The sequence below is a fragment of the Nematolebias whitei genome, chromosome 21 (genome assembly GCF_014905685.2).
Source record: "Nematolebias whitei isolate Nwh7 chromosome 21, NemWhi1, whole genome shotgun sequence".
Lineage (NCBI taxonomy): Eukaryota > Metazoa > Chordata > Actinopteri > Cyprinodontiformes > Rivulidae > Nematolebias > Nematolebias whitei.
Genome location: NC_056518.1, coordinates 21,211,807 through 21,234,041, shown reverse-complemented (window position 1 = coordinate 21,234,041; position 22,235 = coordinate 21,211,807). Strand labels below are relative to the sequence as shown.

The following is a 22,235-nucleotide window of genomic DNA, read 5'->3' as shown; positions in this document are numbered from 1 at the left end:
GCTTTACAACACAATTTCTTCCCTCATTTACCCATTCATACAGTATCTATACAAAGAATAATCAGTGCTTTGTCATGTTCATGCACCGATGAACCAATTTAATAAATATATATGTTACACTTTCTGAAATGATTGACAAAAAATAGAACTTTTTCACAATATTCGGATTATTTTTTTTTTTTTGCGATGCACCTGTACTTGTATTGTTTCTGTTGCTTTATGTTTGTCCACAGTTTAAAGTCCCCAACTTAAACATAAAATGTGATATGCATACAATATTGCTATATTGCAAACGAGAGTTGATTACATAAAAGGACTACAGAACAGTTTCAACATAGAGAAGCAAGAAAAGCTGTGAGAATAAAACATGTCCAGTGATGTGACATGGTTATATTTTAGAGGAGCCCTCTTTTCTCCCTGAGTGAAGAGATGCAGAGAACCAGTGGAGGCTGCCTGTTTTTATTTTTTTTACTCATGGAAAAGGATTTTGGGCGGTGGCGTAATTTCCAGGCTGCTCACTCTCAGTAGATGTGGGCCAATTTAAGCAGCTACATCTCCCAGCTTCCTGCTCGAGCACCCCCACCTCCCATAACCCCCCACCCCCCTTCTCTAATGGAGCAGTAATCACTCCCCTGTACAACTTGACACACAGACTCAACCAGCCCCAAAATAGAGGGTATGGGCTGGGTGGGAGATCTAGGGGGAAGAGTGGCACTGAGAGTCTCTTTTCTAAAAGCAGGTGCTGAACTCTCAGGGCCCCTTTTTGTGTTTGGCCATTTCTGTACTCCCCACATTGTCTGCCCTTGTTACATGTTGAGAGGCATTCAGCTGGAAGAAATGGGAAATTCTATTTCTCCACAAAGAATTTCAAATCACTGAAGAAATCCACATTTGAAGGAAAATTGTCAACGGCTCAATTCTTTCCTCCAATGAGTCTGGAGAAAATGAGGCCTGGTTTTGAAGTGAAATGAAATTATGCTGATAATCTGCACAGTAAGCGTAAAACCAAATTTAAGGAAAATTACTCTGGATTTTGTCAGAGAAAATGTGTTTTCATTCAAACTTTTTTTTACCTATTATATTTGCCAAGCAATGGCTTTCTGCTTTAAATTTAGGTATTTAAGTGACATACAGTGTCCAGTAAGAGGAAATGAAACGTGAAGTAATTCCTAAAAAGTATAAAATGTTTGTCCCAACTATTTATTCCATGGAAAGTCTACAAGATGGATTAAACCCTATAAAAATCAGTAAATTAGCAAATAATTACCGCTTTATAATAGATGCACATCATAACTTAAGTAAAAGTATAAAACTTTTGGTTTGAAAGTCGTTTTTTAAATCAGAAAAAAATTCACTTTTTAGGTATTTTTCTAGCTACAATGAAAATAAGAATTACATGTGTTATTTATTCTATATCAGTATTAGCATGCCATTCATATCACTAAGTAGCATGTTAAAAATGGTATTCTAAAAAAAAATCCTTTATTATACATAATTTAGTTACATTCAAATATTATATGGTGTTCAAAGATTTTGTATTTGGGTTTAAAACGTAGTCCTCCATTGACAATACAGCTTAAGGTTGTTTTTAGCCAATTTATTTTATTTTTGAGTCCCACTTTCATCAATCAGAAATTTCAATTATTCATTTAACAAATGTTAAATGTCATCATGTGTTTGCCCACCCTGAAAATATTTGACCTCGTTTCCTCTCTGGACGAGTGGTTTCAAAGACCCCGCTCACCCTCTGAGACCTGAGTGAGTCGGCCTTCTGTCAGGACTTTTGATAATTGAACTTCTGTGTAGCAACAGCCCTTCTTTGTCTATGAAAAGCTTGTAATATCTCAGTTTAAAGATTTTTGTATTGATCTTCTGATAGTGTGGTCACGTTTGGTTTGTCTGATGGTGCTTCGGATGCAACTGACTCAATTTCCTCAAAGCATTTAGGAGTAATATCCACTTCTCCTGTTTGTAAACCATCGACCTATTCATGGTTTGGCACTGAGAAAGCCTCATTTTGCTTGGAAAAACCATTGACTTCTGTCACTTTTACGTGCACAATAATGTTTGAACTGGATGCATGTTGGTTTACTTTTTACTACCAAGCCAGGTCATTTTCCTCATCGCTCTGTTCATAATATTCTCTTTTGTTTTGCAGTTTGGGAACAAGGCAGTGGCTCAAGTTGCATGTGACGTGTTTCACCTGCTGATCTGTCACTGGGAACATCTGCAGAAGTTGGAGCGCTCTTTCCCGAAGAAAATTATTGAGGTAGCGTATAGAGAACTAAACTAACACTGGCTTATGTAATTGTAATAAATAAGATTTTAAAATTCTAAGTATTTTTTACTTATACATATGAATACTCCAAATTCCACAGTTTTATTTTATTTTTTTAAATGTACACAGCCCAGATTCAGCTTATGAACAGGACTGTTTCGTCCAGTTATTTTCTCCTTGTTTTGTCCCAACACAGATCTTTGTGGCCACAATAGCCTTTTTGTTGCCAAGTGCAGAGCACTCAACAGTGGAGGCAGACAAAAAGGTACATATTGAACAGTGAGGGGACATGATATGACTGAGATCTAAAGACCCTTGATCCATCATGTTGGAATGATGCATTTGCAGAGGAATGTCTCCACTGAAGTGATTTGTTGCCATCTGTTTTCCTCTCATTCTCCTCTTTGTATCCTCTCTCTATGTAGCTCTCATTTATTTAATTTCTCATCTTATTTTTTTCTATACTGACCACATGTTTACTTTGTTGTTAGCTGATTAAACAGAAAAATAAACCACTGTTTTCTTCCACTTTCAGTTAATGGTGTCACTGCTGCTCTGCCTGCTGGACTGGTGTATGGCTGTTCCCCTGAGTCTGCTGCTAGAACCCATTACCATGTCTTCACTGGAGCACCACACATCTCACAAGGTCCCACTTTTGGATTACATCTACAGGGTAGGTATTCGCAGCTCAGAGGTGGGAAATCTCAAAGCTTCAGTTGCAACATTTTTGCAAAACTGAATTTGGCCACATTTTTTATTGATTTGATTTGTATTGTTTTGTTGGAACATTAATAACCTTTGCCTACAGACACATCTTCAGCTGTGACACCTCCACCCACATCCTGCCACATGGGATTGCAGCTTTAATTAGACTCACCTCCACTGTGACCTTATGACCATGCCTCATTTAACATTATAGTGAAATGACCATATAGAGGCACCCGTTGTAGCTGATGCATGGGATTAGAGTTGGTTGTATGACAAAAACATTTACAGCCCCACTCTAATATTTAGTTGATTGTTTAAAACTTGTAAAATATCCAGAAATAAATTGGGGTATCCGTTTCTGTCCCTCTAACTTTTTAATTTATGATTCAACCTTGAGGATGAGGGCCAAGCTTCAGGCAGAAATGAATGAGGTATTATTCATTCCCTCCTGTCTGGGCAGATGCGGTCAACGGCAGATCTTTGTAAGGATGTCACCCCTGATAAGAAATGGTCCAATTATTCAAACGGGACCTTTTGTCCAATTGATAAGCTCCGGCTCTAAATGCTTGTCCTGGAGATTTGAATGGAATATGTCTTAATATGAGAGAGACTGCAGCTGCTATGAAAGCAAATACAATTAGGCATGATTGGTTGTCTATCGACACACAAAAGGCACGGACACTCTGGGTTCCATTCGAGGTGTGACAATATTAATGCAATAATCAAGACCAAAATCTCAACATTTCCACTGGCACATTGGCTTCTAATTATTCTGTTTACCAAGCAGAGAATATCATCCCTAATGGGAAACAACTCCTTTTTATTCCATTATTGGCTAGTGTCAGTGACAACGTCTTTCATGGTTCACTCCCCTGTAATTACCATTTTGAATAGTTTTAGAAAAGCGTGATTTATTTATTTATATAGCCATTAAAAGAAAAACACTGTACACTGCTGATGAAGGGCCCACCGTGCGTGCAGAGTAGAGTTGTCTCTAGTAACTACAAACATAGAGGTGGCTGTAAAACGCTACATTTCACTAGACCTCGTTCATTAAAATTGTACTTAAGCTTCTCCATCTCCTTTCTCTGCCTGCCCTAACAGACAGCTGCATTACCCCCACCCCCCACCCCACCCGTGTGTGTGTGTCTAAAGGAGACAGACAGCAAGAATATCATATCCACGTTTGTGCTCAGGCGCACATCTCAGCATTTTTATTATTCTATATATGTGTACAAAATGTACTCACATTTTCAATAGTAAATACTATGCTTGTTTTACTGCGTTACCTTCCAGGAACTGTTGCTATGCGTGATGCAACCACTTTCTTGTCAGGCACAGCCGTGGGTTTACCCCCTCCCTTTTTACCTCTCCACCGAGGAAGCTCTTTGGGGCTTTGGTGTAGCAGCTGTTTGGTTCAGGTCTTTTCAGCATCAAGCCGCCAATCCCTCCCCCATGCACTCAGAGGTCTGCTTGGTAGAAGCATCCACATACTGTCTACATTGCCCTACACAATACTGTTTCACATGGCCAACCTGCCTCTCCGAGCGTCTCTCAGCCAAGTATGCGTATGTGCCTGTATTGAATGGGATTAGCCGTTGCATGGCTTTGCCCAAGTTGTTCCAGTCTGAATAAGAGGCACCCTCATCTACATACATTTGGCATATGTTTTGCACCCTTGAACAATTTTATCTCCACTTGGATTTTACATTATACAGGTGTCTGTGCGTGTATTTGTGGGTAAGCAAGTATGTTTGTGGTGAGAGCTGAGCTCAAGGATAATGTCTTAATTAAATCAAACAGTGTAAACCTGTCCAATGGCTGTAATCAACTGCCCCACTGCGCCTTATCTAGCACTGCCAACGGATGCTCTGCCATCTGTTATGTAGATCGATACACTCACACATCACAGGAGAAATGGATTAGTGGCAATAAAGACCCTCTTTGCTCCCTCTCCTCCCACCCTTGCCTTATGATGTAAATAGACCATATGATCTAGAAGCTTGTCCAGCTAAATCAGGTCTGCAAAAACATCACTGTGCAATGTGTCTTGCCAGACACCAACGTATCTAATGAGATTCTATTGTTACATGTTAAAGTAATCAAAGCTCCACTTGTTGTTATATTAGAGGTAAAACACACACTCTTCACTACCCTTTTTTTCTCCTGTTACTCAGGTGCTGCACTGCTGCGTGTCTGGCTCCAACCTGCACACCCAACAGAGCCACTATCTTCTCACTTTGTCCGACTTGTCTAGTGACTATGACCTAATGTTAGGTCAGGTTAAGAGTTTTGATCCACCATCACAAATGAACACAGCAGACTTTGGCAACCTTCTCACAGTAGCAGAGGGTAAGAATTTCAAGAGTGCTCTATCTGAATTTAATTAATAATAATAATGGTAATAATATGATAATAATAATACATTCTACACTATTGTATTGCACAACTAACAAAAGTAACATTTTTATTCAATATGTATTTAGCATGTTAGCATGTAGGAAAAAAAAACCTGCTTGAGTGAGGAAAAATTAGACCTCGTTTGTTCCTGTAATTTATTACATCAAAAGTGGATGATAATGCCCATTCTTCCCCCACCCTCTACCTTTCCCTCAGTGGATAAAAAAAATCCCAAAAAGGTTACAGGTAAAAGCAAACTTTTAAGTAGCCCATCCATTTGAAGCCTCTCCATTAGATGTCAATATCTTATTAAAAAGTTTGAAAAGAAAATCAACCATCATGGGGAATGGAATTTTTGCATTAGTGCTCAGTCGTAAAGAGAAGACCCATTATGGAGTTTAGATAAAAAATGTTGATTTTTTTTTTTTCCTTTTTTCTTTTCTTTTTATGACCTTGTGATTCCATTAGGCAATATAGTGCCCTCTCTACCTTGTGTTCTCAACTTCTAAAAAGTTGTCAAAGCTGAGACATGGGGTACAAATGTCTACTGAAACAATGCAAGGCATTTAAACAGAAGCTTTTTGTCTGGAAATTTTACCACATCTGTTTTTTTTCTTTTTCTTTTTGAGTACTACAACATAGAGTCTTAGTAGAAATAACAAAACACTATCAAAAGGGCAAACCAAAGAGTGCCGTCCTAGTTACATTCATGCCCTCACCTCATATTGATCAAGTCACATCAAAGGGCCAGCACATCTCTAATGCAGCTTGGCCTGCTCTCTAAAGAGCTTTCTCCACTTTGATGAGGGATGATGGTATTGATAGCACTGTCACAATGCAAAAGTGCATCTTCTTGTTTTTCCCCCACATCACTGCAGAATAAAGCAATGCATGCCTTTCACTTGGGAGTAAAAACCTGTGCATTTACATAAATGCAATCCACAGAGCAGAGTTCTATTCAGCGGCCTGTAAAGATGGTTGTTCTCATTAGCACTTGGCCAGTCTCAGTGCTTGTCTATTGTAAGAAGACTCAATGGGCTTTTCAAAGTTGTCTCTTATGATTAGATGCTACCTACGGTACTTAGAGGTGTGCTAACCAAGCTATAGTGGAAAAATGAATGAAGTACCCCTATTAGCATTTACAAATGAGATTTAGCTTTGCCTAAAAATAACTAATGGAGATCATGGCATGTCTACACACAAATGTGGAGCTTTTAAAACATGGCTAACAAATTCTGTGTTGAGTATGAGATGAAAGACGCTGCATGCTCCTGTCTTCTAAATTCACCCTAAGTTTTTAAGATTTTGGCAACACAGCATTTTAATCCTGTTTTCTTTTTGCTCCGACCAGAAAAGCGTCGTCGAAACATGGAGCTGATACCACTTACAGCACGGATGATCATGACTCACCTGGTGAACCATCTTGGCCACCATCCTCTGAGTGGCGGCCCTGCTCTTCTACACAGCCTTGTGAGCGAAAACCATGACAACCCTTATGTGGAGTCATCCGAGTTGTCCTCTGAGGTCTTTAAAAGCCCCAACCTACAGCTGTTTGTCTTCAATGACAGTACATTGGTGTCCTACCTTCAAATCCCTGCAGAGACACCCACTGTTGGTCAGCCCCCTCACCCTTCCTCACAAGTCCGTGTCATTGTCCGAGATATCTCAGGCAAATACTCTTGGGATGGCACCATTTTATACTGCACCACACAGGATGAGTCTGATGATATGGGAGTCTTTCATTCAGTTGACCACCCACTTTCACCAACTTGTAGCACTCATAGCAGAAATCATCCCACCTCCCCAATAAAAGAACCATACAAAAGTAATGTCTCATCCTCCCTCCCTAACTCTTTTGAAGATGATGAGTTTGATGTTCTGGATAAACTTTTGGAGGACCTTAGCCACAGCAGCCCAGAATGCCTCTCTCAACCACGCCTCAGGCTCAATCAGCCAGCTCCATCACCTCATGGCATGAACTCAGAGCAAGAAAGCACCATACTGGAGGCCATTCTCCGTCAGACTCAACAGGAGGAGGAGCAAGTTAGGAAGTGGGATGCTGATGTAGGCTTTCGGGCTGCCTGCCAGAGGAAACCTTCTCGCCAGGAACCAAATGCTCCTTTCTACTTTTGCCGACTGCTGCTTAATGATCTTGGCATGAATTCTTGGGAACGCAGGTATTATCAACTGAAACCAGCTACAGTAAAAAAAAAAAAAAAACATATTCAAAAAAGAAGATAGAACTAAGTAGCAGTGAAGTAGTTTAAACCTGTTTATTATTTGTTTTGTGGTGTAGTTTTTATAATTTTGTTTACAAACTGATAAATGTACTAAACTAAATGTAATTAATTAGGAAATGGAAAACAGACAACAAATTGTGATGCCAGAAACTGTGTGAACCCTAAAATTTGCTGTTTCCAAAGAAACGTGAAACAAAAAATTACACAATGCCAAACTAAGTAAAGTTATTGTAATTTAAAAAAATAGGAATAATATTATATATTATAGAAAGTATGTTGATTTGACTTAATGTGATCTCTTAAGAATGTAAAGCTATTGGAATGGCTTTCAATTTTGAAGGGATATTGAAGCCAACTTTTTATTTATTTCTTTGTTTGTTTGTAGAATAACAATTATTTGTGACTATTCTTTGGGAATTTCAGCTTTAAGTTACTCACATCAAATGCTGAAAGCAAAACTTAGACCTATACTTCCAGAGTTTACAGAAATGTGATTTGCATATATGTGTTTTTAGTGAAATATGTCCAAATGTGCCATTTTTTGACTCAACATTTTTAATTGGACTTTTTTCTCATTTGATTTTGTTTTGGGTTATATTCATGCAGATACAAAGTTCAGTGGATTGACACATTTGAAGCACCACTGTAACTCAGCTGCTCGCATGTTAGTTAAAGAGAGTGGAAGTAAAGGCACATTGGAGGCTGCAGTGTCTTAATCTCCTCTCCACAGGGTAAAAGTGCCCAGCTGTTTTCACTAAGGTCTCCAAAGCCCCATCTTTGCGGCTGTGCCCTGTAAATTAAAAGCTTACACACCTCTTAAAAGTGATGGTGCAACTCACACTCGTCAAATAGGAGATTGTGTTTTGCACCTGTGTCTATTTTACTTTTGGTAATCAAAAATTGTATCACAGCTTTGACATGCAAACTGTTATTTATACCTCTAATGGCTTGCTGATGCTTGAATTGTGTTTTTATGCAGCACTGAAAGCACCCCCTGATACATTGTTTTTTTGTCTACAAGGAAAAGCTTTCATTTGCTGAAGAAAAACTCTAAACTTTTAAGGGAGCTGAAGAATTTGGACTCCAGGCAGTGGTAAGGTTTCGTTTTATGCTGTGTCCTATAAAAAATTAGGTCTTATATTAGGTTTGTGAGATACCTATGAACAAGCAATTGCCTGTAATTCAGGGCCTTTTCTGTCATCAAACAGCTTTCTGGCATACCTGTTTGAGCCTAGGTGAAAGCTTCTTCAAACAGTATATGATTCCTCTCTTCTAACCCCATCATTTTCTCCATGCCTGCCTCGTCTAACCACAACCCCTGAAAATCTCTTACCAGTGCACTTGTTGTCTTTCTATTACTTTGTCCCTCTTCCCCTAATCAATACGCACTTCCCACACTGCTGATGACAAGAGGCTAATAAAGAATTGCCCTCAGAATTGAACTTTATTGTTTCAGACAGACTTAGTTGAACAATAACAATCTGTGCACAAGCATGCAAAGTGTCCAAAACCTACCCCGGCACAATGCACTGCCATGGCAACAAAGAAAATAGATGGGGATACTTTCCTGCCTTCTTTTTAAAAAATCTTGTTAAAGCTGGAGAAATAGTGGAGACATTTAGCAAATAGGTGTGTTTTTTTTTTTTAAATTCCTCTTCTGATTTTGTTCAAGTTAAATTACACTTAACCACACAGTTTATCTTGATTTGGCAGATGTGAGGGGTTAAATCTTTGGATTCTCATGTCAAAATAATTTAATTAAAAAGGCTAAAGCAATGTCAGTCTTTTCAAGTTCTGTCACATTTGTTAAATTACCTTCTGTCTTTTATTTATTCTTTTTTTTTTCCACTTTGTGTTTTATTTTGTAGCCGAGAAACGCACAAGATTGCTGTATTCTACATTGGAGAAGGACAAGAAGATAAGTGCTCCATCTTGTCCAACACTGTAGGCAGCCAGGCCTTTGAAGACTTTGTATCTGGAATGGGATGGGAGGTGCAAATAATCATACCTTTAAATCCAATAGCACTTTATCCCAAGCCTAAACATAACTATACAATATTTACACTCTGAATACACTAAATTGTACGATGTATTCTTCAGGTGAACCTGGCCACACACTGTGGCTTTATGGGGGGTCTCCAGAGGAATGGCAGCACAGGTCTAACTGCTCCTTACTATGCTACCTCCACTGTGGAAGTTATTTTCCACGTATCTACGCGTATGCCATCTGGTTCGGATGATAGCCTTACCAAAAAGGTAAAAAGGTCTGGTTGTATTTTTTGTCTGTCTCACTTTTCTCTACTATTTGAGTTGGCATTTTGTATGAAACTTACTACATACCTTAATGCTTAGATTCAAAAAGAACAATGTAGATGCTTCTTTATGCATTTGATGCGGTGAAATGGCTACACAGCCATGCCTGCCCCAAGCAATGTATTGTGTAGCCTTCAGCTCTGTGTTAAGCTGTGATCAGGAAGTGTGACTCCAGAGTACGGGCATTGATTAGTGACCCTGGTCAGGAAGGCCTGAGGAGTAGAGAATCGCAGGCGCGTGAGTGAAGAGAGGGCATGTGCCGCTGTGGTAATGACTATGATTCTGCCAGCCCTTGCCCCCCTCCCTGTGTGCTGTGACCAGGGCCTAGATTCAGCCATTAGCTCTCCCTGCTAGGGCAGGCGCCGGCCGGATGCCGGCAGGATCCTTTTATCCAATTCCTGCTGCCGCCACAGGAGCAATCGATTGGGTTCTGCAGTGGGATTCTGAGCTGTAGTGCAGCAGTAGCAGTTAGCACGAAGAAATGAGCCGCAAGGCCCCTGCTTGCACTGCCAATCTTCTCATACAATACCCTGCTGGGAAGGGAAATTCATCAGGCTGTACTTATATCTAACCACTGAACTACCCTCAACAGACCCCCCCCCCCCCCCCTCCATTTTTTTAAAGTACACTTCTCATTCCAAACCCATTCTGAAGCCACTTTTAAATCCACAAATTTAGTTTGTGGCAAGAGTTTTGTCTAAACTTAACCAGAGTGAGGCACTGGAGGGTGCCAATGCACAGGGCAGGGTGAGGTGCCACTCCACTTTCATATATTTCACCAGAAACTTCTGTAATTGCTCAGGCTCACCTTACTCGGATCCCCACACCAGCCACAGTTCAGACAAAAAATTGGCAGGCTGGCTTCTTGGACAAATGCTTTTCAAAAAAGACAGGAAGGAAATGACCAGAGAAGTAGTATGAAGAATTGGAATGAGAAGGAGGCTTTGTCTTTGTATAAGTAGGATGTTTCTCTGTCAATTTAAAAATAACACTTAGTCCAGCAGTCACCCACTTTACCGCCTGTAACCATAGGAGCATTCTGTGGGGGAGCGATGGATGGGGTAGCTCTTGCTGAGCAGACTGCCTGTTTGAAGACGATGAAAGGGAAAAAAAATAACTAACCCAAAAAGAAAAAGGGGGAAAACTATGAATTCCTGAATCCAATTTTGGGTTTCAAGGCAGTGCAAGCTGCAGCAGTAGCAGCTGGCTTCAGTAATGGGGTTATAGAAGCGACCTGCAGGGTTGGGGGTCAGGCCATGTAGACTTATGTGCTTGTGTGTGAAAGAGAGGGAGATAGACGGGTGCCTTCGCTATCACACTCACCCTCAGGCACTACAGCTTAACTGGGCTGCTGCAGGTTGTTTTTATAAGGAGCCTCTTTTGTTCTGGGGTCCTCTGGTTTTCTGTTTCCATGTGTGTGAAGCCCACTGGTTGGATGGGAGGTCAAAGAGGGATAATTGGACAAGAGTCTTTGACTTGGATCACATTTTATTAAAGAAGTCTCAAACATTTGAATGTGATTAACAAGGGGGTAAATAGATTTGTGCAGAAGATGATTGACTCAAGCATAAGCATCCTCATTAAACTTGTCATTCAGAGCTCATCCAGCTCATCCAAATGCTAATATCTTAACCCAAATTAACATCCCAGTGTTAATTGTCTGCTGCAAATGCATATTCAACATTTTCTCTGAAATTGTCCCAGTGACTGACCTGGTTGGTACCTGCTGATCCTTGGACAGACAGACTGAACTGGCAAGCTTTAATAATCAGCACGCCGTGGATTTGTTTAAGATTATCGTATTACCATAATTAAGGGCTTATAATAGAATGTGCTAATTGCATTTTTTGTTGGCGAGGGCATGTTTCTTAATGGCTCATTAGTCCAACAGAACATTGGCAGATGTTTTCTTCTGAGAAGAGGCTCACTTTTCAGTGTCCATGATAGCCCAGAAATTTGAAAGGATGCTTGTTCAACATCACTGGACTACCAGCTAATAGGCGATCTTCACTTGCCAGGGAATATAATGTAGCTGTGTTTATTTATTTGCTTTTGGGAAGGGTAACTGTTTACCTTTTATAATCTAGCATCAACCTATTTCCTGTCATTTAGGCATGTCTTCTTGTCCTGTCCAGTCTCATTTGTATTTATGAATAGAGTGGAAATTGGAAGCAATTTAAACTCTGATGGGGGCATGGTTAATTGGATTTGAATTACTTTTAAAATGCTCAATTTTGTCTATTCTGTGTTTGTTATTTAAATTTGTAATGAAAAAAAAAGTGCAAATAAGGACTTACTGGTACAGTAGATGCTTGTGTTTTCTGAGAGTTTGGGGCATTATCTGTGAACGGCCACCTTGTTTTTGCACCTGATGCTGAAATTTAGTTCATGTTGTGTGACATCTTTACTGACTTTTATTTATTTATTTTTTTACTTATTTTTAATTTCCTTATTTGTGTCTCAAGTCTTGTTTAACTCCTCAGTTCTCTAGAGGTGAAAAAGATTTAAACGGGAGTTTTGATAAAGCTCATCTGATGCTATAATCCATCTAAACTTGTCTTTCTTTGTTCATCACTATAACAGTGAAAACAACATGCACTTGCAAGATCCTTCATTAGGATGATTTTGTTTGTTTGGCAGCTGCGTCACCTGGGCAATGACGAGGTGCACATTGTGTGGTCTGAGCACACCAGGGACTACCGACGTGGCATCATTCCAACTGACTTTGGAGATGTGCTCATTATTATCTACCCAATGAAGAACCACATGTATTTCATCCAGATCATGAAGAAACCTCAGGTAAACCCATGTAGCTTGTAGTTTTGTTTGGACTAAATATTTTTGTGGAAAATGTTTAGATTTGTCACTACAGAGAACAAAAGAGTTATAATCATTTCAAGTTTTTGTCGAGTCTTGTTTTGAACTGGTCCAAGTTTTTAAAACACCTTTGTGCAGAAGCAAACACTGACCATCACTGCCCAGCTAAAACTGGTTAAAACAGAGGTTTTATGTTTTTCTGTCCACTTCTATTTAAGCTCTGATGGTTCATTCAGTAACAAAAGGTAAATTGGAATTGCCATGTTTGGTAAATGCATCTTGGGGGGGGGGGGGGGGGTGTGAAAGAACAAAATTGAGAGTATTTTTTTTTTCTAGTTGATGTGCAAAACACAAGCCAAGAGCAATATGAAATTATTTATTTCTGAAAAAAAAGATATGTTTGGAATTCCCATTTTCATTTACAATGAAAGCAGCATGATATGAACCAGGTTAGTGGAGATATTAATAAGGCTGAATTCTTTCCAAAACAAACTGACAGAGCTGCTCTTTTTCAGAGTTTTGAGTCTGTAATCACTTTAGAAACCAGACTTCTTTTTTTTTTTAACACATGGGAAAAAAAAGTTAAAGTTCTGCATTGCTATGACGGATTTCCATCATTAAACGTGGCCAGGACAGAGTTCGGTCATCTGTAAAAATGAGGAGGGTGAAAAAAAATACTGTTTTTTGTTGTGGTCTTGTTAAAGCCATCCAATCTAATGATGATACAGGGATTAAACTGATGCTGCTTTCAACCAATAAAGAGAACCAGAGCCACAGTTTGACCCAATCATACTCTGGGGACAGAGTCGGTTGGATAACCTTTAGGCGTAGAAAAAATTTCAGTCAAAAGATTATTTTTTTCTCCTTTAATCCATGTCAACAGTTTTTTTTTTTTTTTTATGATTGCTGTATTCAAACAAGAAGAGCTTTGAAGAGGATGAAGAACAGGAAGGAAGCTGGACCTGATGGCATACAAGTGGCGGATTGGAAATGTTTAGGAGAGATGGCAGTGGGATTTTTGACTCAAATATTCAATGGCATTGTTGAGAGTGCGAAAATCCCTGAGAAATGGAGAAGTGTTCTGGTTCTCATTCTTAAGAACAAGGGTGATGCACAGAGTTGTCACGACTACATGGTAATTAAGTTGATGAGCCACACGATGAAGATCTAGGAGAGAGTCGTGGAAGCTAGACTTGGACAAAAGGTGACAATTTGTGAGCAACAGTATAGTTTCATGTTGAGAAAGAGCACCACAGATGCCATCTTTGCTTTGAGGATGCTAAGTGCAGAGAGAGTCAGAAAGAACTCCATTGTGTATTTGTGGATTTAGAAAAAAGCCTATGACAGGGTGCTGAGGGAGGAGGTGTGGTGTTTTATGAGGAAATCTGCAGTAGCAGAGAAGTATGTTGAACTGGTACAAGACATGTATGAGGACAGCAGGACAGTGGTGAGATGTGCTGTAGGAGTGATGACTAGTTTAAAGGTGGAGGTGGGATTGCATCAAAGATCAGCTCTGAGCCCCTTCTTCTTTGCTCTGGTGATGGACTGACTAACACATGAGGTCAGGCAGGAATCCCCGTGGTCTATGATGTTTGCAGATGATGTGATCTGTGGTGAGAACAGGTGGAAGAGAACTTGGAGAGGTGGAGGTATGCACTTGAAAGAAGAGGAATGAAGCCATAGTAAGACGGAGTACGTGTGTGAATGAGAGGGAGGCCGGTGGAACAGTGAGGCTACAAGGAGCAGAGGTCACAGCGGTGCAGGACTTCAAGTACTTGGGGTCCACTGTCTAGGAAAATGGGGATTGTGCTAAAGAGGTGATAAAGAGTATCCAGGCAGGATGGAGAAAAGTTTTGGGAGTGATTTGTGACGAAATGTTGCCAGCAAAGGTCAAAGTATAAGTTTACAAGACAGTGGTGAGACCAGCCATGTTGTATGGTCTGGAGACAGTGGCCTAACAAAAAGACAGGAGAAAGAACTGGAAGTGGCAGAAATGAAGATGTTAAGGTTCTCCTTAGGAGGGACAAAGATAGATAAGATTAGGAATGAGATCATCAGAGGTACAGCACATGTTGAAGGACTGGGAGATAAAGTTAGAGAGGCCAGACTGAGATGGTTTGGACACGTCCAGAGGAGGGACAGTGGGTATATTGATATAATCATGTTGGAAATGCAGCTGCCAGGAAAAAGACAAAGAGGAAGGCCAAACAGGAGATATTTATGCAGTTAGAGAGGACATGGAATGGTTGATATGAGGACGGAGTGAGATGGAGGAGGATGACTCACACTGACCTCAAACCCTGAGGAGAGAAAAGCTGAAAGAAGAAGAACTCGTATTCAAACAGGAGGAGGTCTTGCACATGCCAAATCACAGATATGACTTTTAAAGGCTTTTTGGGTTTTCATCAATTCCAACTATGCTGTTCCTTTTGTGGCATGTTTAAACTGTATACCATGAAAAACAGAAGTATGTCCAGCTACATGCAGACAGTATGGCATTTGCTAAATATATTCTGTTAATAATCCTGTGCCCTTGTTTTTTGCTCGTACTTCTCTGTGAATTGTATAGAATATATCTGCTGGATTTTTTTTATTTTTTATTTTGGTCTAAAGGCTCTCAGTCCAAGCACCCCCCCCCCCCCCCCCCCCCCCCCCCACACACACACATGCACATGCACACACACCATTCCCCACTCCAGTAGTGCATTATTACCCACACTGTGGGTATGTGCTCTCAGAAATGGTTACTGCCCTTTGTTGGTTAGCTTTCATCTTGGTTACTCTATATATACTGCACTCGATGTGTGGCTTCCCAGAGGACAGAAATTTATAAACTTTTATGGCCTGTGATAGTGGGCTTAGAAGTTCAAATATATCTACAGTATTTGCACACTTTCTACATGAGGATTATTAAAGTCATTCAGTCACATTTATGTTTAGTTTTGTAGTTTTGTTTAAAAAAAAAGTAATTAATAATATTGGGTTTTTTAAATGTCCAGTTGACACAGTGGAGCAATAGTTATAGCTATTGCGTCTCACCAAGAGGGTTGCAAGTTCACCTCCAGGCCTGGGACCTTTCTGCATGGAATTAACATGTTCTCCCCATGCATGTGTGGCTTTCCTCCTACAGGTCAAAAACATACATGTGAAATCAACTGGTAATTCAGTTCAGTTTAGTTTATTTATCAATCAATCAATCAACTTTATTTCTATAGCACATTTTAAAAACCGCAAGGGTAGCCAAAGGGCAGTACAATAAGACAAAACAAATAGATTAAGACAATAAAAACAAAGCATACACAAAGAAACATAAAAACATACACATACCAGTTTCACGGCAGGTGTGTTTTAAGATGCCATAAAAGATAAGATCACGTGTTGAAAGCCAAAGAATAAAATTGTGTTTTTAAAAGAGATTTAAAAACAGGAAGAGAGGAGGCCTGTCTGACACTCAAGGGTAAAGCCTTCAGTATACTCCCGCGTACGTACGTGTGAACGGACGTACGCGTGTACTGTACGCAGAGGGTTCAGACTTCATACTCGAGCGTACACCCTGAGCAGCTGCAGAGCAGCTTCACAGACGAGGGGCGTTTACCTTTGGGACAAATTGAGGTCGCCGATTGGTCATTTGCTGACACGCCTACTGGATTGATTGACAGGTCGGGGGGAAAAAACGAGTGCTGGCAGCCTCAGCCGCAGCGGTGTTCTGTGTTTATATGTTGTTAATAAAAAGTTATAAAAATAAAAATAAAAAAAACAGGGACCACTGGCTCTGCAGCCCACACATCAGATCAGCCCACCAGGAAATCTCCAGACACTCCCGCAGCCATGCTGGACCTGAGTTTAATTCGCTCGTAGCAAATTCCTTCATTTCTTTCCATTTCAGTCAAAACAGTCCATCGCTGGGCAGTTTATTGTGCGACGCTGCGTACGCGGTCATAAATATTGAGCTTTGCACGGGCATGCCCTGGAAGGTATGCTCGTACCTCCACGTATGGACGTACGCGGGAGTATACTGGGGGCTTAATTTGTTCCACAACCTGGAAGCAGCAACAGCAAACGCAGTCACTTCTGAGTTTCAGCCTAGTTTTAGGGACTGTCAGCAGCAACCGATCAGCTGATCTTAGGGATCGGGGAGGGCAGTAAAGCTGAAGCAGCTAAGACATATATGGTGGTAAGATTATATAGCACCAAGTCACAACAGAAGTCATATCTCATTGAACTCTTGTATACAAAAACATTCACATACATTATAAAAGCCAATTAGTAAAAGATTGCGTTGAATTTTCACTTTGTCACAGTCTCCCATCTTGAGCAAGCACAAAGGCAACAGTGGAAAGGAAAAACTCCCTTTTAGCAGGAAGAAACCTCCAGCAGAATCAGGCTCAGGACAATCGTCCATCTACTTCGACCGGCTGGGGTTTGAGATGACAGGAAGGAGAAACAGATAAACCAAAAAAACAGGTCCAGGTGTACTGTCTATTAGAAGAAGGACCAAAAAAAAAAACACGTTAAAGATAGAAATAATTACAAATACAAACAGGTTGAGTAGAGCAACTAAAAACAGCAGCAGAGTCAACTTGTGGAAACTCCAGGAAACACAAGTAAACCTGCAGTCTTGAGAGTGAAGTGCTATATTCTGTAATATAATATGGAGCTAAGTTGTAAGTCTGGGCCCATGAGCAAGGCCCTTAATCCCCACCATGTGCTCCCTAAACGGGTCTCTCTTGAAAATGAGTTATCGTGGCTCATTGAGACTATCTGTATAAATAAAGGCTAAATGGAAAAAAAAAAAAAAAAAGTTGTTGAGAGCTTTGTAGGTTAGAAGTAAGATTTTGAATTAAATTCTGGATTTGACAGGGAGTCGATGGAGAGAAGCTAAAACTGGAGAGATATGATCTCTTCTACCTCCTCTCATTAAAACTCTAAATTCTCCCTAGGTGTGAGTGTTTCTTGTTTGTTTCTATGTGTCCCTGTGACGGACTTTTGACCTGTACAAGGTGTACCGTGCCTCCCGCACAGTGACTGCTGGAGGTAGGCACCAGTTCCCCCAACTCATTAAAAAAAGCTGGTAAAAAAATAAAATTAAATAAAAAGAGTACAATTTTTCTTCAATTAGCATTGATTACTAATGTAATATTATTGCCATAATTTTTTTATAAGAAATGAAAAAAATAATATGGGTTAGGTGGGTGAAATAGTAAAGGTTGTTGAGGATTTTATTTTATTTTTTTTACCTTATATTCCAGTTTAGCTTATTAATAACATTGTTTGTTTAGGCCTACATAAACCAATGATTGTTGAGGATAGAAGTTTCTTCCGCTTTAATTTTGTGTCTCAGAAGTTAAACATTTGGGGAATCAATGGTTATTACAGATTCAATGTGAGTTTATTGGTGAATATGGCCTACTAGTAGGTGGGCTTTTATATATATATATATGTATGAATGTATTAATTAATTAATTAATTAATTTCTTGGTGACCTAATATTTTCAGATAATCTCTACTACCAGTATATAGAATTATAGCACCAATTTATTATAATCTATTTACTGTAGATCAGAGTGAAACAACTTAAATTCTATTTTTGCTGAAGCTAACATTTATACATAACAAGTCAGTGTAATATTACTATTTTAGCATGTTTATCATGGGAATATGGTGACTTGCACAGTAAATTGGCGTAAATTTTAATTTAATAAATTAGTAAATTTTAATTGCATAAAGGCAATTAGGAAATTTAGCAGAAATACTTAGTTGTTTGTAGATGGTTCAGAATTCAAATTCACAATTCAGTGCAAAATGTTTTAGCCAGATTCAAAGAAGAGAGTTGCTACGAAAATGTCTTTCAATGCAAGTCATTTAACTTGCAAGTTACAGACACTATTTAATTTTTTTCTATTGATGTTTCTGATATAGTTTATTTGATGGTACCCCAGTTTAGCATGAATTTAAATTAACTACCTAGAAAAAATTGTTTTTGTTTAATTTGACTGAAGACTTAAACTCTTTATTCTGCCAAGTTAAAAATCAGCAGAACCTTTCAGAAACCCTTTGACATTCTTGTCAACTTCCAGGTCAATGACTATTGAGCTTGAGTGATTAAGGGCCCCCTTCCAATATGCATGAACAGACGCGTGTACCCACACACTCTCACAGTTGCTAAAATTCATATTGCTTCTTTGTATTTGTTCAGCAGCTCAATATGAGGGCATTGTTTAGTATTGATTGTCATTTTAATTTCATTTACCTAACATTGATTCGCATTAGATATGTGTAGTTGTCATGCAAAGTTGGGTGAAATTCAATTTCAACTTGAACCCTTGCCCTAAACAGATGGAGCAACCGTTTGGAAGAAAAGAGCATTAAGAGTTTTAATCAACCTTGTGTTTCATTTAAACTGCTACATGCAACAATCAAATGTAAATTACTTTTAGATGCATGTTATTTATGTCTGATTAATTTTTCTCTTGTTTTTTTTTCCCCCCTTTAAACTTCTTAGGTTCCTTTCTTTGGGCCACTATTTAATGGCGCCATTGTCACTGGGACACTGTTGCCAAGCTTGGTTCGAGCAACTTGTATCAATGCCAGCAGAGCTGTCAAGTCCCGGCTGACTCTGTACCAGAGCTTGTATCCTTTACACCTCCAAACGTCTGCTTTATTTATTCTTCTCTATCCCATGTAGGAACACCTCTATTATAGGATAGCAAAAAAAAGTTTTTAATTAGATACTTATTACTCTTAAGGCTGATACCATAGAGATTATGTGCAGTCATTTGAAAATATTTTTATGATGATTCCAGTTAATGTAAAACTTGACCAAGACTTAATTTATAGTGATGCCAAAAACCCTTCTGGGCAAATTCATTGAGACATGTGGCGTGCATGTCATGTTAGCCTGTGTACACAGCTGAGTGCTGACAGTGATCTTTATGAGCTACCTGATTTACATATAACTATTAGGCTGGGGCTGTATCACAGCCTGAAGCAAAATGGGAGGTTGTAAAACTGTTTTGGGTTTGAACACGGATAACGTGTCATCATCTATCACTACCATTTTATGGAAGAACAAGAACCAAAATAAAAGCACTATGAGCAAATGCATGTAGGCGCACACAGACACTCGCACGCACTCGCTTGCATCCCTCCGCCCATCCAACAGTGTGCCGTTAAGAGCCTGACTCCAGCTGTAGTTGTCAGTTGGTTTAAAGAGAGTGTAATTACCAGTGGAGATGAATTAGCATGTGAATGCCAGCAGCATGGAGTTGTTGGGAAAGGGGGGGGGGGGGGAAATTTGGGGGCAGAATCGGGATGGCCCCTTGAGGGAGAAACCTGATCTCCCTTAACGCCCAGCTCCTCCTCGGACAGCATGTACAGCACCGCCTCACCAGAACTACGCTGTCCCTCTGGCAGTTGCTATAGAAACCTCCCTCCAGGAGGCATCATTTAGCCAGAAATGGGGGATCTGTTGATTTTAAGATATTGACATTTTTCAAACTTGTTATACAAGTATCATGAAGTCCATTTGTCATACTCGTGGAGCTTTTGAAATTGTACTGTAACACACACTGTGTGGCCTATGTGTAAGTATGCATCTGCCTGTATGTGTTTCACAATGCATCACATCATCTGCCACCCACCCCCCACCCCACCCCAAACCTAATGCCAGGCTGTGTCTGTGTGTCCCTTGGGGCATCCTGAGTGACAGATGTCTGTTACCCAACGCCAAGTGAATTAGCCCAGTGTGACTCTCAGCGCCAGAGCTGGGGGTGTACGCTGCTTGCCTGTATGAATCGTAGGGAGTGGGGGGGTATTGAAGAGAGGCGTGAGGAACAGGCCTATGCTGGGCCACAAAGCTTCACCTGGCATTCCTTAGCAGAGGAGCAGCCAGTACAAAAGCACGATCTATGGGGAAAGATAAGAGCTGCCTCCAGAGTTCTGGCACTGTTAGACTTCCAGCCTCGCACACTTCAAGCAAGGGGATGAATGAGTGCGCCAGGCAAAACATTTTGCCAGTGTCAGAATCTGCACGTCTGCTGTTTGTCTGAGTGCTGGTCCGAATACTTGCGTTGTTTAAACAAAATCTAAATGCAACATTTTCTGTCATGTCAAAGTTAGAAATCACAATTTTTGTTTACATTTTTGTTATTTAAAATATCTAGGGATATCTTGAGCAGCAGAGTATACGATATTGTCATGAACTTTACACAAAAGGTTGCCTTGAGTTACTCTTTTAGATGCTTTGATCATGGGATTTGTTGTGCATTACTCTGGCTTTTTGTGCTTTTCTGTCTCCGGTCATTTCTTTTTGCCTCTTAGGATATGCACCTCTTTATTTTTCACAGGTTGGAACAATGGCCCTCCCTCTTTTTTCCCTAGGAAGTGTGTTTTTTGTGCAAGACGAAAATCCTCATCCTTAGTTTACCCCCTTCACAATACCTTAACAATCCACAACCCGCTCTCTGCCTGTGAGGCCACTCTCCAAGGTAATTAGAGAATATTTCTTCAAAGAGAAGCTATATGACCCCTGTGTGTCCAGATAAAAGGCCAGTGTGGCTCTGCAGCCCCCTCTCTCGCTCCATCACAAGGCTCGAGAGGACTCCAGCAGTCTGCTGCTACGCTCACAGAATCTCTCAAGCTAATAGGATTTGATATTGAAAAATATCTGCCAGCAACATTGTAGGAAAATACACACAGATGGGTAACAATGTTTTTTTTTCTTCAGATGGATACTACTCCTGTATGTCTTTCCCCATTATGTCTGATCCCTTTCTTTTCTCACTGATTTGTTAATTCTGAGCATTTAAGTTTTCTTTCTTGCTTCATGTACAGCCCTCTGAGTCACTTTGTGACACATATTTTGTCAGTTTCCTGTATAAGACCACAAAATTGGCTTCATACTATAAGACATCAGAAGCCTTTAACAAACAACTCATAATACATCATTTATTATTTATATGTGCCTGATAGAAAATGCAGATGGTCTGACATTGTGGTTCGAGCATTTTGTTCACAACTTTTCCGCTCCTCACAGTGATACGCTCGGCATTTATGACCACTAAATGTTCAGTCCAAATATATATACACTTGAATTAAATCTGTTAATTTGATTGATTTGTTTCAAGAATATTTGCATTACTGAATATCATTTTGTACTTCTTTTTATAGAGCATGTCACGCTACTGTCAAAAGGTATTGCATTTTAGCTTGAAAGAAATGAGTTTTTGTGTCACCTGAACCCAGACTGCCACAGAAAGTGTTTACTGTTTGATTCTATTTACTGTACGAAGAAGGTCCTTTGTAATATCTCTATAGAATAATGTCTTTATCTAGAAGGCGGGATTTTTTTATTTCCCCAACAAGCACTTAAGTTTGATGTGTCCTCCATCACTTTTTGTGATGGGGCTTTTGTTAAAAGTAAATACGGTTCTCTGTGTGTGTGTGTTTGAGTGATGGCAAGTTACTAATAGGTGAGACAA

The 22,235-nt window shown here is 39.8% G+C and overlaps 1 protein-coding gene across 1 annotated transcript in view; it reads left to right on the top strand.

The window, feature by feature from the left end:
* The window catches only part of ralgapa2 (Ral GTPase activating protein catalytic subunit alpha 2), an 84,859-nt gene that overhangs the window by 49,078 nt on the left and 13,546 nt on the right, over positions 1-22,235 (top strand). Inside the window, exons 30-38 of the mRNA XM_037695383.1 lie at positions 2,159-2,269; positions 2,475-2,543; positions 2,814-2,951; positions 5,164-5,338; positions 6,738-7,563; positions 8,648-8,719; positions 9,495-9,618; positions 9,727-9,882; positions 12,580-12,738. Of these exons, the coding sequence (XP_037551311.1) occupies positions 2,159-2,269; positions 2,475-2,543; positions 2,814-2,951; positions 5,164-5,338; positions 6,738-7,563; positions 8,648-8,719; positions 9,495-9,618; positions 9,727-9,882; positions 12,580-12,738 (1,830 nt within the window). The remainder of the gene's footprint in view (positions 1-2,158; positions 2,270-2,474; positions 2,544-2,813; positions 2,952-5,163; positions 5,339-6,737; positions 7,564-8,647; positions 8,720-9,494; positions 9,619-9,726; positions 9,883-12,579; positions 12,739-22,235) is intronic.